The sequence below is a fragment of the Typopeltis vanoorti genome, chromosome 19 (genome assembly GCF_054136105.1).
Source record: "Typopeltis vanoorti isolate ZY-2024b chromosome 19, IOZ_Tvanoo_1.0, whole genome shotgun sequence".
Classification (NCBI taxonomy): domain Eukaryota; kingdom Metazoa; phylum Arthropoda; class Arachnida; order Uropygi; family Thelyphonidae; genus Typopeltis; species Typopeltis vanoorti.
Genome location: NC_143567.1, coordinates 29,631,516 through 29,647,909, shown reverse-complemented (window position 1 = coordinate 29,647,909; position 16,394 = coordinate 29,631,516). Strand labels below are relative to the sequence as shown.

The 16,394-nt window shown below is 38.0% G+C and overlaps 1 protein-coding gene across 1 annotated transcript in view; it reads left to right on the top strand.

Annotated features, from left to right (window-relative positions):
* Positions 1–16,394, top strand: part of LOC150095956 (uncharacterized) — a 115,026-nt gene that overhangs the window by 42,953 nt on the left and 55,679 nt on the right. Inside the window, exon 3 of the mRNA XM_090409442.1 lies at positions 2,633–2,882. Within this exon, the coding sequence (XP_090265568.1) occupies positions 2,633–2,882 (250 nt within the window). The remainder of the gene's footprint in view (positions 1–2,632; positions 2,883–16,394) is intronic.

The window sequence follows — 16,394 nt, the reverse complement described above, 5'->3', positions numbered from 1 at the left end:
AACACATCACAATGGATGAAATTTTGACAACATGCAAACCAGTGCTCTCTCTTTTCATGTGTCAACATGCACGGCACAAAACTTGAACAAACTTCCTCTTGTGCAAATCTCTTTCTAAGATAAATGTGGCCATTTCCTTACCCACACCAAGCTGTACAGCAAGTATCCTAGTGGTTATTTGCCTGTAATGTGCAACAGTTTCCATAGCTTTCATCAGTGGCGCAATTTACGTAATTTCATCAATGGCACACTCAGGATTTAATCTTGGAGGGGGCCGAGTTGAGTAGACGTTTTGCTAATGCACACTACACATCGCATACGACCTATAACTGAGCATCTGCAGTGATCGCTAATTCCTAAGTAGCACACAACATAAATAAAAAAAAAAGAATTTTAATTAGGAAAAGATTTTTGGAAATTTTTCTAGTGTTTTTCCTTTTCTTTGGGGGTGCCCGGGCCCCTTGGCCCCCCTCCTCTGGGTGCGCCACTGGCTTTCATCACATTTTGGCAGTGTCCTAGTCAAACAGGATATGTAATAATTTCAGTGTCTTCATAGCAGAAGTTATTAAAGAATAACCAAGTGTTTAAGAATGAGTATAGGACAAATCAATTCATTGTCTTTCATTCAGCTGAATACTTCAATGTGAGTATAATTTACAAGGGCAGGCAATTGAATGTAAGAAATGTATGCAGTAATACTGCAAACATTTCCTCCTATATATGTGATATCCCCCCCCCCCCCATAGACACACATACACACAGTCCTTCAGCAATCTTGTTGTATCACATATTCCTTTAAAATGATACTAGGAATTTTGCCTTTAGGTGTTCATACAATTAAACATGCCAAAACAAATTATTATCATTATGTTGCACCTCCAAGGAGTCCAGGACTCATCATGGAAAGGCACTTCAGTATACTACAACTCACTGTCTCTCTTACTTATTACTCAAATGTAGAAACTATGAAAGTTTTGTAAAAAAATAAGTTGACCAGAAAGCTTACAGGAATATACCCGCCAGCATTTACGAGTCACCCTAGCTCGGACCACCTTAGAAAACATGCATGCTGCCCTGGCATCCATATATTCACTTTCTAATTTGGTCCATTTTTAAAGTTTCACTGGCTTGACAGTGGTCCACGCTAGGGCGACTCATAAATGCCGGCAGGCATATTCCTGTAAGTTCTCTGGTCAACTTATTTTTATGAAACTTTCATAATTTCTACATTCAGCTTTGAAATAATGCTGGATCTAATACCCACTTGATTTTTATAATTTTTGCATGGCCAAACTGAAGCCTTTTGGCTCTTTATTTTAGTAAGTACTTTTATGCACCAACCGAGAGTTCGCTTACGAAAAATACACCTCTCCGGAGTTTCAAGTTCCTTGGTATTGAAAGAGAGTTTTTGCTCTCTTAAGGTTTCTTCTGGAATTTCACTCCCAGTGAGGGGGGGGGGGGATTTAAGATTTCGAGGGGTTTGCCTTGAGAAAGCAATTTGAGTCTCCAGGGAAAGTGTTTTCTGGCATGGCCCATGTGAGATTTTTGTCAGTGGATGCTTTTTTCCTGGGGAATATGAGCGGTTCTGCTCAGTGGTAGGGTGAGCCCGTCACTGAATGGAACCAATGCCGAGTTGAATGATCTTTCGGTCACTTGCAGGAGTGGTCTGGGAGATTGCCTAATTTTTAGAGAGGGCTTTACTTAAGTATCTGCCTGGTCTCTGACGAAAACCAACCAGCTTGAAACAGCTGTGAGGCCAATGATATGAACGCCTGGGCAGTGTGCATGTTTTCTAAGGTATTTCACATTTCTATGAAACTTTCATAGTTTCTACATTCGGCTTTGAAATAATGCTGGATCTAATATCCACTTGATTTTTATAACACTATTAGTGGTGGTTGTCAGTGGATAGCATTGTTTTGCTGATGGTAGTACTGTCATTGTGTGTAGCTGGAGATAAGTAGTGGAAGTGGTGAGATGTATGTAGTGGACTAGAGTAGAGTACCCTCCCATGATGACTCCTTGGAGGTATCATGCAATAATAATAATAATCTTTTATGTATTTAATCAGTTATGCTATTGCTATGTTGATATAGTTTTTCAGTTACTATTTCCTGAAGAAATTATCAGATAATAAAAAATAGTAAGATGCCAAAACTGTGCCATTTTAAATAAAATCACAAAATAAAAAAACAACAATAATTAAATTAAGGGGATATTAGATCCCATATTGTTTTAAAACTGAATAAGAAACTCAAAGATTGGAATCAGAGAGTTTCATGCCGAATATAGTATAAAAAACTATAAAAGTATCGGCGAATACTAGCGTGAGCTAAATGCAAGTAGTCGTAGTACAAACACGGGCAACTCGTTGCAAAGGTGGGGAAAGTTCCGATTGCTATTCTTAGTATTTAAGTAAAAAAACAACAACTAAATCCATGAAAAAGATAGCATATTATTAGTGAAATGTTAAATTCTTTTCTGTTCTCTATTAAGATTTCCTAAACAGAATCTGGAACAATAGATCAGACATATCTCTTTTCTGTAATGTTTATTTCTATTTATTTATTTATTTGTAACTAATATAATACTTAAAAATGCTATGACATATTTTAATTCATTTATCTCTCAGAATCAACAGATGAAGTAGTACCAACAGTTGGATTCTCCAGCATTCAGCTAAAGCATGGAAAGTTTGATGTCACTATTTATGACCTCGGTGGAGGAGCTAGAATTCGTGGAATTTGGAAAAATTATTATGCTTTTGTTTATGGTATAATTTTTGTTGTTGATGCCACTGCTGTTCACAGAGTACAGGAGTGTAAAAAAGAAATCTCAGATGTTTTAAAGGATCCAAGAATTTCTGGAAAGCCTCTTTTGCTGTGAGTACAGTAGGTTGTTAATTTGAATTTTGCATATCAAACAGTATATTATGCCTGAAAAATATGATCATCCTTGAATTCCTGATATATATAATCAAGGGATGTACAGGATACTGGACAGTACTACAAATTAAGTTTGCATTATTACTAATTTCCTATCAGCAGTTTCCCTCTGGTTTTAGTTTATTTGACAGTGCTTCAATATTGTCAGATCTCTTAATTTTGACTTCTGGGGGGACTTTTGACTGCATCATTTCACCTACATCTTGGTTTTCTTCTTGATCTTTTTCTTGTCATCTTGGCACCAAATACCTGTTTTGCTAATCATTTCCTAAACAGAATCTGTTTAGGAACATTCCCATTAGGAACAAATCCTCTCCCATTCTGTTTAAGTGACCATACCATCATAGATTAGCTCTACTCACACACTCTTGAATGCTAATGATGTTAAGTTTCTTCCTGATATCTTCATTTTCCTGATTCTGCCATTGATGCTATCTGTTAACTCTTCTAATTTTCTCAGACCTTTCATATCTATGGTCACTAGCATTTGATTACCTGCATTATTTCTAACAAAACTGTCAGATCCTTAAGTTAAAATTGGTTTGAATAGTGTCTTGCTAGTTTAGTATTTTGGCTAATTTCTTTCTTATTCTCTCACATGAATGTATTCACTTGGTTCCCCACCACATCAGCTTTTTTTGTTCTGTTGTCTATTTCCATATTTAATTTGTCATCTTTATTAAAATTGTGCCTTCTGCTGCATTCTCAATGGAGAATGCAGCCAAAGTTTTTCACATTCCTTTCTGTTTTTATTGTTTTGGTCTTTTTATTGCTGGTTTTCATGCCAAATTTATTTCAACATTTAATCGTTGTAGTTAAAGAATAATGGAGAGTTAACTGTATTTGTTTAGGTGTATAACATCATCTACATAAAGATTTAAGTTTAATATCTATGATTTTGATATATGATTTCATTCCACTTCTTTCATAATGTGATTCTTGTAGCAGATGAAAAAGAGTGGATATAGTGTACATCCTTTTCTTACACCTGATTTTACATCAAACTTTCAATAATAACTGATGACTTGCAACTTAAATATTGATTATTGATTGCTCAGTATAATGTTCCAATTTGCCTCATATTATTTTTATTATTATTATTATTATTATGGGCAACTCCAGAGAGTCCGTAGACTCATCGAGGGAGTCCCCAAATCATGTTCATCACAACTATTCGACATTCATACAGTATCTATCATACCTCGCCTTAAACTCATTCACTGTCACAGCATCCACCACAGACTCTGGCAGCCCATTCCACTCATTCACCACTCTAAAAGTAAAGAACCCAGCTCTAACACCCTTACTAACCACACTCTTCCCAGTTTCCATGGATGTCCCCTAGTCCTCCCACAACCAGCCCTGTTCTCAAAAATATCTTCTGAATTAATTTTATAGAAACTCTTCAGTAATTTGAATGTCTCAATCATATCTCCCCTCCTCTGCCTATCAACCAATTTTTACAACCCACAAATCCTCAACCTGTTCTCATAAGGTTCATTCCACAGACCTGCTATCATCATCTTGGTCACTCGCCTCTGGATCCTCTCAACTTCCTCCCCATCAAGAAGAAACCTAGGTGACCAAATCTGGACACAGTAGTCGAGATGGGGTCTTATCAAGACTCGATACAGAGGAACAATAACCTGCTTGTCTCTGCTTGTCAATGTATTCTTCAGCAACCAAGTGATTTGATGAGCTGATTTGGCCACTTTTGCAATGTGGCCACTAAACTTCAACTCCTTATTCACCAACACTCCTAAATCTCGTGCCTCATCAATTTCCTGGAGTACATTTCCACCAGTGTAGTAAACTGCTGCTAATCTTTTCACCCCAAAATGTATAACCTTACATTTTGCCACATGAAATTGACATCCATTCTCCTTAGCCCAGACCTCCAATCTATCTCCAAATCACCCTGCAAAATTTTGACATCATCTGCATTCACTATTGCCCTACCCAACTTTGCATCATCTGCAAACAAATGAACTGTTCCTCTCAGATCCTTTCCTATATCATTAATGAACAAATTAAACAGCAGTGGTCCAAGAAGAGATCCTTGTGGCACACCACTAGTCACAGGCCGTCTTGTGGACTCTACTCCTGAATAAACCACTCTCTGATATTTCTCCGTCAACCACCCTCCTCTCCCTCTCACCAACCCTATATCCATCCTCATATGCTCCAGTTTACTGATTAGAATTCCATGTGGTATCCTACCAAAGGCCTTAGCAAGGTCCAGTAGAATCACTGTAAACCCATTACCCTTATCCAGTTCAGTCGTCACTGTGTTATAATACGTGAGCAAGTTACTGAGGCATGACCTACCCTTCACAAAACCATGCTGTCCCCGATACAGTATCCCATTTTCATCTATCCAATCTTGTATTTTCCTCTTGACTATTTTCTCCAAGACCTTGATAACGATTCCTGTTATGCTGATTGGCCGGTAATTTTCAACGGCAGCCTTGGAACTACCTTTATGCAGCAGAACTATTTTCCCCTCTTTCCGCCCCTTTGGGACTGACCCAGACCCAAGGCTCAAATTAAACAAAAGTCAAGGGCACTGACAATTCTTTAGCTGCTTCACATACGACACGAGCTGGTATACCATCCAATCCCACAGATCTATTGACATTGAGGTTCTGTAATAGACTATTTACCTCTACTTCATTCATCACAATTCCAGTATAAGCTGTTGGTTCTTTCATTCCTGCAATGTCACCACCTGGATGATATACTCTTGCAAAGTGCTCGCTCAGTAATTCCACTATATCGACTGATTCGGTTACCTCCCTACCCTCAGCATTTTTTAAACTCATTCTGCCATGAACCTTTTTCCTTTTACTTGCAACATGTTGAAAAAACTGTTTGGAATTTTCTTTAGCCTGCATGGCCAATTTTCTTTCGTAATCCGCATTTGCTTTTCTTACCATCCTAGCCTGAGCTTTATACTGTTCCTGCACCTGCTGGTCACCTTTCTCCTTAAATTCCCTCCACAATTGTTTCTTTTTTTGCAGCTCAAGCTTCATAGTATTATTCATCCATTTAACCTCTACTTGATTTATTATTCGGACTCTTGGTATACAGTCAACCATTGCCTCCTGCAAACACTTCTTAACCACCTTCCATGCACTATCAACATCCAGCCCTTGGTTTTACATGCCATGGCACTGATGAGCCAAGCACACTCCTAAGCTTGTCATACTTACCAGCCCGGTAATTCCACATGTACCCTGTCTTAATTGTAAATTCCACTCCTTTAGCCACCTCCCAAGTCATGACCTTATGATCACTCTCACCAATTGGCGGCAACATGGTCATGTTCGTTACAGCCACATTCTCAGATGCAATTACTAGGTCAAGTACTCTCTGCCCCCTAGTATTTTCCACTACATGTTGTTGCAGATAGTTGTCCCTTAATAACTGCATAAAATCCAATTCCTTCCTCTCATGTGCCCTCTCCTCTTTCCAGTCAATGTTACCATAATTGAAATCACCCATAATAATTACCCTCTTTCCACTCATTTCTTCTATTTGCCTATGCATACTATCCCCACCATCTATTCCATCACCTGGTCTATAGCAGCACCCAATTTTATATTTTGTTCTGCTAGACTCTATCTCACACCAAATAGCCTCAAATGTGCTCTTTTCTCTATTCTGTAGTTCAACTTCTATACTCCTTGGCTGCAACTCATCAGCTATCTTCAATAATACTCCTCCCCCCTTTTTATTCTCCCTGTCACTCCTGAACACACTATACCCGTCGCATTCAATCTCACTAGCTTTATCATCTTCTGTCAGCCATGTTTCACTAATACCAACAACCTGTGGCCTGGAAGTGCCAACTAAGGCCAAAAACTCTTCCTTCTTGTTCCTAATACTCCTGGCATTAGTGTACATGAATTGCAGAAGCCCATTAGTCCCATCCCTAGTTTGATGCCTTATACTAACTATCCCATTCTGATTTGTTGTTCTTCATACTCGCTTGGGCATATTATACTCATTCATACACTCAACTGCCTCCCTAAAGTCTGCATATCTACTCCCCCCCCCCTTAATAAATCTAGTTTCCCTGAGTCTGTACATCCACTTCCACTTCATTCATCAACACTTTTTTAATCCTCCGTACACCAAATCCATTCAAATGTAACCCATCCATCTTATTTAAATCCTTTCGCCCATCGAACTCACTCCACACATCCACAAATTCCACACCACTCTCCATGCATAACCCACACATAAAGTCATTGGCAATTATGGCCCTCCTTCTAAACCCTTCACTGTCATACCGTGGAAAAATACTCACCATCCTAACTCTCTCATTCTTCTCTTTTGCTACCTCAAGTAATTCCCTCACATCCTCTATCATTTCCATTTTGTCTTCTTTCAAATCATTTGTTCCTGCCACGATTATCATCTCTTTCACCCTCTGTTTTTGCACTCGAATAGATTCTCTGACGTCCTTTATGTTCGCACCCGACTGGTACGATTTCGTCAAACTCTGAACTATCACACCTCTTAATAGCGAATCTCCATACAGCACTCGCTCCTTCATTTTATTTACGTTTACGAACATTCTGTTATTTTTCGTAACAGACTTTCACCGTTTATTAGTTGGTATGTTCAGTACACATTTTTCCATATGCTCCAGTTGCCGCTTTGCTCTGTGTATCGCTCCACTCAACCATGCGATTTCACTACTTGCATCTATCTCACCATTTTCATTATCAATTAAATCATCCATTCGTTCTGTATTTCTACCTTCATTTACACTTTCAATGACACTCTCATACCTATCTGGTACTACCTCGCAATTCCTTATCACATTGCTATTTTCTATATTCTGACTTTCTTTAACGATATCACTCTCGCCACCCGAAACACGCTTTAGATCCCCATTCTCCTTACACTTTCTGCACATATTAACTCCACTATCACCATCTAACCAGACTCCCACTGCTCTTCACAAAGCATACATCTCACAGACAGCACATTGTATAAACTCTTTTGTATCAAAACTCTTAAACAAACATGGCGACCTGACCGCCATTTTTTTTTAATCGGTGCCATATGTAATGCTATCTTATCTTAAAAATAATAATTAAAATAACACAGAAAACACACAAAAATCGCACAGACACACCAAGAAACAAACAGCAAACAATACTATGTAAAATTCTAGTAAAATTGCCAATGACAACATAAAATACTACTAATCTTTTCAGGAGCTCTCGACAAGCCGACAATCATATCAGTGTGACACCTACCTACCGATATAATTGTAGTGTTTTGGAAAGCTTTTCTCTTTGCAACTTTTCATATGCTTTTTCCAGATCTACATCTACAAAATTTAACTATCGGTCTTTGTTATATATTGATCTGTTTTTCAATTATTTGTCAAAAGTGAAAATCGGATGCTAACAATCCCTATGGCATAGAGAGAGTGAATGTTGAAAGTGGCAATGAATGTGTGTATGAAGATGGGGTATACTGCAATGTGGGTGGAGAAGTGGAGACTGAGGAGGTATATGTGGTAAGTGGTGATAAAGGTGATTTGGCAGGTGTAGTGGGGAAATCACAACCAACATATGGCTTGAATAGGACTGGCTATAGACCTAAAAATGAACTGTTGTGTTTGTTTACAAATGCCAGAAGTATCAGAAATAAAGGGAATGAAATGGTTTCAGTGGTTGAGTTTATTCACCCCCAAATTATTGGAATAAGTGAAACATGGTTGAATGAAGATGATATCATAACAGGAATAGAAATGGAAGGGTACAGTATTTTTTGTGAAGATAGAAAGGGAGGGAGTGCTGCTCATGATAGCAGAGGAATTAAGTCCACATAAGTTTGACATGAAAGAGGGAAATAGTGGCAATGGTTATGAGGCAGTGTGGTGTAACGTGGAGGTTGAGAGGAAGACATATTTAGTTGGATGTTGCTATAGGCCTGGGAATGTGGAAGGTGGTGATGAAGAAATGTATAATCAACTTGGATTAGTGAACAAAGGAAGGGTAATTATTATTATGGTGATTTTAATTATGGCGGTATAGATTGGAATGAGGAGATAGCATTTGGGAATAAGGAAAGTGAATTTCTCGAGTTCTTGATAGATAACTATCTCAGACAGCATGTAAAGAAAGGCACATAAGGATCAAGAGTTCTAGATCTCATAATTTCCTCAGGGGATGTAATCGTTAGAGGGGTTTTACATTTTCCTCCATTTGGTGAAAGTGATCATGAAGTAATCACCTGTGTTGTGGCTAGTCATATGCAGACTTTTGCGAGGAAAGGATATATGGGGAATTATAAGGCTGGTGATTATGACAAGCTCAGGAGACAACTTCGAGCTATAACATGGAACGAGGAGTTGAGTGGTAAGGAAATAAATGCTGCATGGGAACTTACAAAGAAATACATAACAGCGTCAATGCACGAATATCCCAAAGGCCAAAAGGCTGAATAAAGTTGGTGTAAGATGGATGAATGTGGAGCATAAGCATGAAATCTGGAAAATGAAAGTCCTTTGGAGGAAGTACAAATTCATCATCATCATCATCATCAAATTCCTACCATGTACCCTCAAGGGGTGTACAGGATATGATAGTACTACATGAAAAAAATTACATCATTATTACTTTCCTATCTACAATTCTCCTCCAAATCAGTCTGTTACTTGTCAAGACTCCAACATTATCAGATCTTATATTTCTGTCTTCTAAAGCTCATTGTACCGTATCAATCCATCTATATCTTGGTCTTCCTCTGGGTCGTTTTGCTGCCAACCTGGCAGAGAACACTTGTTTTGCTAATCTTTCCTCGCCCATTCTGTTTAAGTGACTATACCACCTGAGATTAGCTCTGCTAACGCATTCCTGGATGCTGACAATGTAAAGTTCTTTCATAATATCCTCGTTTTTAATATGATATTGCCATTGATGCCATCTGTTCATGCCTATAATCTTTCTCAGGACTCTCATATCTGTGGTCTCTAGTCTTTGGTCAAGTGTTTTACTTCTGACCCAACTCTCAGATCCATAAGTTAAAACTGGTTTGAACACTGTCTTGTATACAGCTAATTTAGTGTTCCGACTAATTTCTCTCTTATTCCATATGAATTTATTCAATTGACTTCCCACCATACCAGCTTTGCTGATTCTGTTGTCTATTTCTATATTTAATTTACCATCTTCAGTAAAAATCGTGCCTAAATAGCTGAAATGTTTTACTTGTTCCACAGGTTCTCCATTCACAACACAGTTGACATTTTCAATGATTTCGCCTATTTTCATTGTCTTTGTCTTTTTATTGCTGACCTTCATACCATATCTATTACAACAGCTATTCAATTTAGTCAGAGAATCTTGCAGACTTGTAGCGGATTTATTTAGAAGTATAACATCATTCGCATAAAGCAAAGAGCTGACATTAACATCTCCAATTTTGATATCATGTTTAATACCACTTTCCTTCATAATGTGATCCATATAGATAATGAATAGCAGAGGGGATAATGTACATCCTTGTCTCACACCAGATTTAACATTAAACCATCTTCCTGTACTTCCTTCAATTCTAACTGCTGACTTACAACTCAAATAAAGACTAAGTATTGCTTGATATAATGCCCCATTGACACCATATAACTGCAGCGTATTGAATAGCTTCTCTCTTGGCACCTTGTCATATGCCTTTTCCAAATCGACAAAACTTAAATACAGATCTTTGTTATATTCCCATGCTTTCTCCACTATTTGTCGTAAAGTGAAGAACTGATCCTGACAGCCTCTATTTGGCCTGAATCCAGCTTGTTCTTCACCAAGCTTTTCATCCACGATTCTTCTCAACCGTTTCTCAAGTATACTTGCATAGATCTTGCCAGGAACACTCAGTAGGGAAATACCTCTGTAATTCTCACATTCAGTTTTATTTCCCTTTTTATATATGGGTACTATGAGAGCTCTACTCCCATCATTGGGAATTATTCCCTCTGTCCAGGCTTTCTGAACTATGCAGTGCAGCCACTGTAAGACTCTTATACCACCATACTTCAGCATTTCTGGTCAAATATCATCTATTCCTGCTGCCTTTCCACATTTGAAGCCTTTGATGGCTTTTTCTACTTCAAGTATGGATATGTATTCCTGACTGCATGCCTGGTCAGTGTTTTTTACCATTGTGCTGTCATCACTGCTTGTTTCATTTAGCAGTTTTTCAAAGTAATTACTCCATACTTCAAGGATATCTTTTTCTCCTGTTTTCATGTCACCTTTATCATCTCTAATTCCTTTTACAGCATTCTTTCCTCCATTCTTAAGCTTCTTCAACAACCTCCCGAATATTTTGCCACCTTCTTGATATTTATTTTCTATATTCTTGCCAAATTCCTACTATGACTTTTGTTTCGCTAGTTTTACACAGTGTTTAGCATTCCTGCATTTGTCTCTATATTCTCTAAGAGCACAAGCTGACTTATTTAACAGGAACTTTTGGTATGCTTTCTTCTTTTCCTTCACTGCCTGTTTAACTTCCTGTGTCCACCAGGGAGTTCTGATTTTTTTATCCTTACAGACAACCTCACCACATACCTCTCTGGCAGAATCAATCAATGTTTTCTTCAGAGTTTGCCACTGAATCTCCAAGGTTTGATTCCTGTTCTCAAACTCTTTCATTTTTTCTTCAATAATCTTTGTGTATTTTAGTCTACAGTTCACATCTGAGAACTGCTCAACTTTTATTCACTTTAAAACTTTCTTACATGTTATTCTTTTCAATATGAAATTCAATTTTATCCTGCTCAAGACTAAATAGTGATCACTTCCAATTTCAAATCCTCTGTACACTCTGGTGTCCTGCACCAGAGAGAAAACATCACTATCAACAGTAACATAGTCAATGAGACTTTTCTTATTCCTAGCCTCTTCTCTCCATGTGAATTTGTGCACATTTTTATGTTGGAACATGGTGTTAGTAATAACCAGTCCATGTCCTGAGTAGAAATCCAACAGATATTTGCCATTATTATTAGCTTTGCTCTTTTTCCCAAATTTTTCCAAAATATTTTTGTATTTCTCACAATCATTTCCTACTGTTATTTAGATCCCCAACAAGGACCAACTTTTCATTTTTCATTGTGTCAGTTGCTTTTTCTAAAGCCTCAATAAATTCCTCCACTTCTACCTTAGTAGAACCTTCTGTGGGACCATAGGCACAAATAAGTCTCATTGTCCAGTTTCCCATTCTCATATTTGCCCACATTACTCTACTTGAGACTGACTGCCATTCAAGAAGATTAGCCTCGTATTTAATGTTGAATACTATGGCTACGCCTTCTTTTCCTTGGTTGTCATTGCCTGAATATAACATTTTGTATTTATTGCTCAGAAAGATCTCACCAGTTTTGGTCTTTTTTGTTTCAGTCATCCCTATTATGTCGATCTGATACTTATCTAATTCCTCAGCTAGCTCCATTTCTTTGCCATTCAGGCTTCGTATGTTGATAGTACCGATCTTTAGCTCTTTCCTTTCAGATTTGTTCCAGTAGCTGACTTTTCGCTGTTCGCCCTGGTTCCCTGGCGAAAACAACGGAGGCCTTGTTTAACCGGGCGACGCCCCAGCCTGCATGAAATTTTGTCATGTTGTACCATCATTTTTTTATTTTGGTTTAACCAATAAGAATACAATTTGGTCAGCTAAATCCCAAATTGCCAGCCCATCCTCATCCGTTCAGTATCCAAGTAGATACCTAACAGGGTGCACCATGAGAAGGTGAGGATTGGACATTAGGTCAGAAGCACTGGTCGGTTCTCTGCATTCCTTTAAAGGCTATGTGGAGGTCTCCTCTCAATTATACAGCTTTGACCCTTAAGCACCCCCAAGTACAAAATGAATAATGATAAACAGTCACATGAAGAATATAAAGAACAAGCCAGGAGAGTGACTCAGTTAGTAAGGGAAACAAAAGTAGAGTATGAGCAGAAATTGGCAAATCAGGCTAAGAAAAACCATAGAGTTTTTTAGATATGTGGCAAGTAGAAGGAAGAATGATCATGGAAAGATGAAGTTAAGGGATGAAAGTGGCAGAATGGTAACTCCTGCAGAAGATATTGTTGAGGTATTAGTGATCAATTTATAAGTGTGTTTCATCCTGATCAGGGTGGAATCACGAGGAACTTAAGTGTAGAGGACATAGGAGAGGATAGCTTAATTGTGAGTGAGCAGGAGGTATTTGAGGAAATAAATAACCTTGATGTTAATAAGGGATAGGATTTGATGAAATATCACCACACATCTTAAGAGCATGCCAATGCTACTTCCAGGGAACTGGCAGTAGCATTGGCATGCCTGTTTAACAAGAGTTTTGCAACAGTACAGGTTCCAAGGAAGTAGAAGGAGGGTAAAATTGTTCCATTGTGTAAAGGTAGTGATAAAGCTGTGGCTTCAAATTATAGACCAGTCTGTATATCTGGAGTTGTGGTGAAGGTCCTGGAGAGATTGATGAGAAGTAGGATACAGAAATGGGTTGATAACAGCAGTATTCTCTGTGGTTAACAGCATGTGTTTGTTAAGGGGAGATCATGTTTCACTAACTTACTTATGTACTATAACAAGGTGACAAATACCTTGGACAGAGGAGATGCATATATAGTGGTATACTTGGATTTTGCAAAGGCTTTTGATAGACTGCCACATGACAAGCTCTTAATTAAATTGAAAGAGATGGGATTGGATAACAGACTTCTGTGTTGGATCAGTGACTGGCTGTCAAATAGGTATCAGAAAGTTGTATATGGGAATTCAGTATCTGGAAAGAGAAAGGTCACCAGTGGTATGCCACAGGAGTCAGTTTTGAGGCTATTGTTGTTCAATTTGTATGTTAATGATATTGTGTTGGGTTTAACTAGTGATATCCAGCTGTTTGCAGATGATGCAAAACTGGGGAGAACAATGCACAGTCAGGCTGATGTTAATGCCTTACCAGAGGACTTGAATAGATTGCATGAATGGGCAGGTAAGTGGAACTGTCAGTTCAATGTTGCCAAGTGTAAGATTTTGAGATTTGGTAAGCAACGATGGGATGCCAAGTATACACTTGGTGGGGAAACTTTAACAGAAGTAGAGGAGATGAGAGATCTAGGTGTGATGGTGGACAAGGACCTGAAATTCAGGGGCCACATTGCACAAGTTGTGAAGACATCACATCGAATAATGGCAATGATGCAGAGAACCCTGACATGCAGAAATAGAGAGGTTATGATTCCATTGTTTAAGGCCTTGATCATGCCTCATATGGATTATTGTGCAAATTTGGTCACCGAGTTTTCATGGTGAGGAGGATATGTTGGAAAGGGGATTCACAAAGGGGTAGTCAGTGGTCTTTGGAATGTGGAGTACGAGGACAGATTGAAGGAATGTAAGTTGCAGAGCCTTGTGAATAGGAGGAAGAGGGGGGGGGATATGATTGAGACATATAAACTGGTCAGGGGTTATTATCAGGTAGACATGGAAGAGATTTTTCGTAGAATTGGAGAGGGAAGTAGAACAAGAGGCCATTGCTGGAAACTGTATAAGGAGGGTGTGAGCAAAGGAGTAAGAAGCAGGGTCTTTGCATGGAGAGTGGTTGGTGAGTGGAATGCATTGCCTGAGTGTGTTGTGGATGTGGACATATTGAATCAGTTTTAGACGTGGTTGGATGAGCATTGTATGCAATAGCGAGTACCTCCCACAATGAGTCTCTGACTTCATGGAGGTCAGGTGTTGATAATAATAATAATAAAATAATAATTTTGCCTGAACTCAACTTTTTCTTTCCCAAGTCTCTTTGTCTTCACCAGATGTTACAACATTCAGCTGTTCAAGACTTTCAGAATTTCAAGAAGTTCAGCTGTTTCCATCAACAGAGTCCTTTTTTTTTTCCCTACTCACTATCTCTTGGCTTTACATGGCACCGACATGCTGTAGGCTGTTTATAATTATATAAATACAATTATGTTTATTTAATTATATAATTTATACATATATAATTATAAATATATACTTATAAAATTATAAATGTAATATATTAATATATTATATTTGAATTAAAATGTAAAATACCCAAGCCCTTTTCCATACAAATAGCACATTAATGAACAGTGCTATGAAGCAAATGAAAACACACACTTTCAAAATCGATGTTAGCTATTTGTCTGAGGCTTATATGAAGTGAAAGGTTTGAGAGAGAGTGTGTGTGCACATGCTCACTTAGTGTGATTGGTGCAATAGCATGCTGCTATTCACTCTGAATAGCTCATTGATGTGTTAGCTCTGGAGAAGAGGGCTTACAACACAGTAACTGCAACAAGTGTTGTTCATCATTGCCAGTGTGTTTGCCTCTATTGTAATAGAAAAATAAATTATAATGCAGGAAGAGTGTGTGTGGGTGCTTAATAGAAGATTTATTAAGAAATTCATTTTCTAGCCATAGTTTTCTAAAGATGAGTCTAGCATTCCATGATGTAGTTATTATAAACATTTTTTCTGCCAAAAACTGATGTATAGAGCTTACTTACAATATGTAGGAACCAGAGGTGTGTGGAGATGATTACTTGATGTAAGTTTTAAAAATGCATGTTTCTATTTTTAATTAACTGCAAATATATTTAAGTACTGTTGCGTGCATGATTCAGCAAACAGAATTGAGGCCGACTCTTTAGTAAAGGTTATACTCCACCACTGAATTTGATTTTTGAAATTCTTAAGAGGCATTTGTCTTAGAGAGCACATGGTGGAGGAAACAGGAGAATCAAGAGTTTTGAACTTGATTGTAGCATTAGAGAAATTAATCATTGTGAACTCATGTGTCATCCTTGCCCATAGTTAGTAGTCACATGATCTTGACTTTCAGTGGTGGTGGGAAATGAGTAGATATGCTATTCTCAAGTAGAAAGATAAAATTCAGGAATGGGTAGATAGGAATATGATACTCTACAGTGGGCAACACAGCTTTGTAAAAAGTATCCTGCCTTAGTAATTTACTCATGTTTTATGATAAAGTGATAGTAGAATTAGATAAGAGAAATGGTTGCACCATGATACTGCTAGACTTTGAAAGGTATCATCATCCCTTCATGGATTTAGGCCCAATGGCCAGTTCTGTCTCATTCCACCTTTTTTTTTGAAAGGCATTTGACAGAATAGCACATGGAAAACTATTACCTGAATTGCAACAAATGCGAATAGATACAAAATCTGTGACATGAATGGAGGGGGTTGGCTGACAGACAGATATTAGAAAGTAGTATATGATGGAGTGGAATCAAAGTGAATGTGAGTAACTAGTAGAGTGCAACAGGGCTCTATACTAGAGCCACTATTGTCATAGTGGCTATTCTCATACAGGAAATGAGTTAAGAGGGAATATTCAGTTGTTAGTTGATACAGGTGATATAGACATCCCAAAGA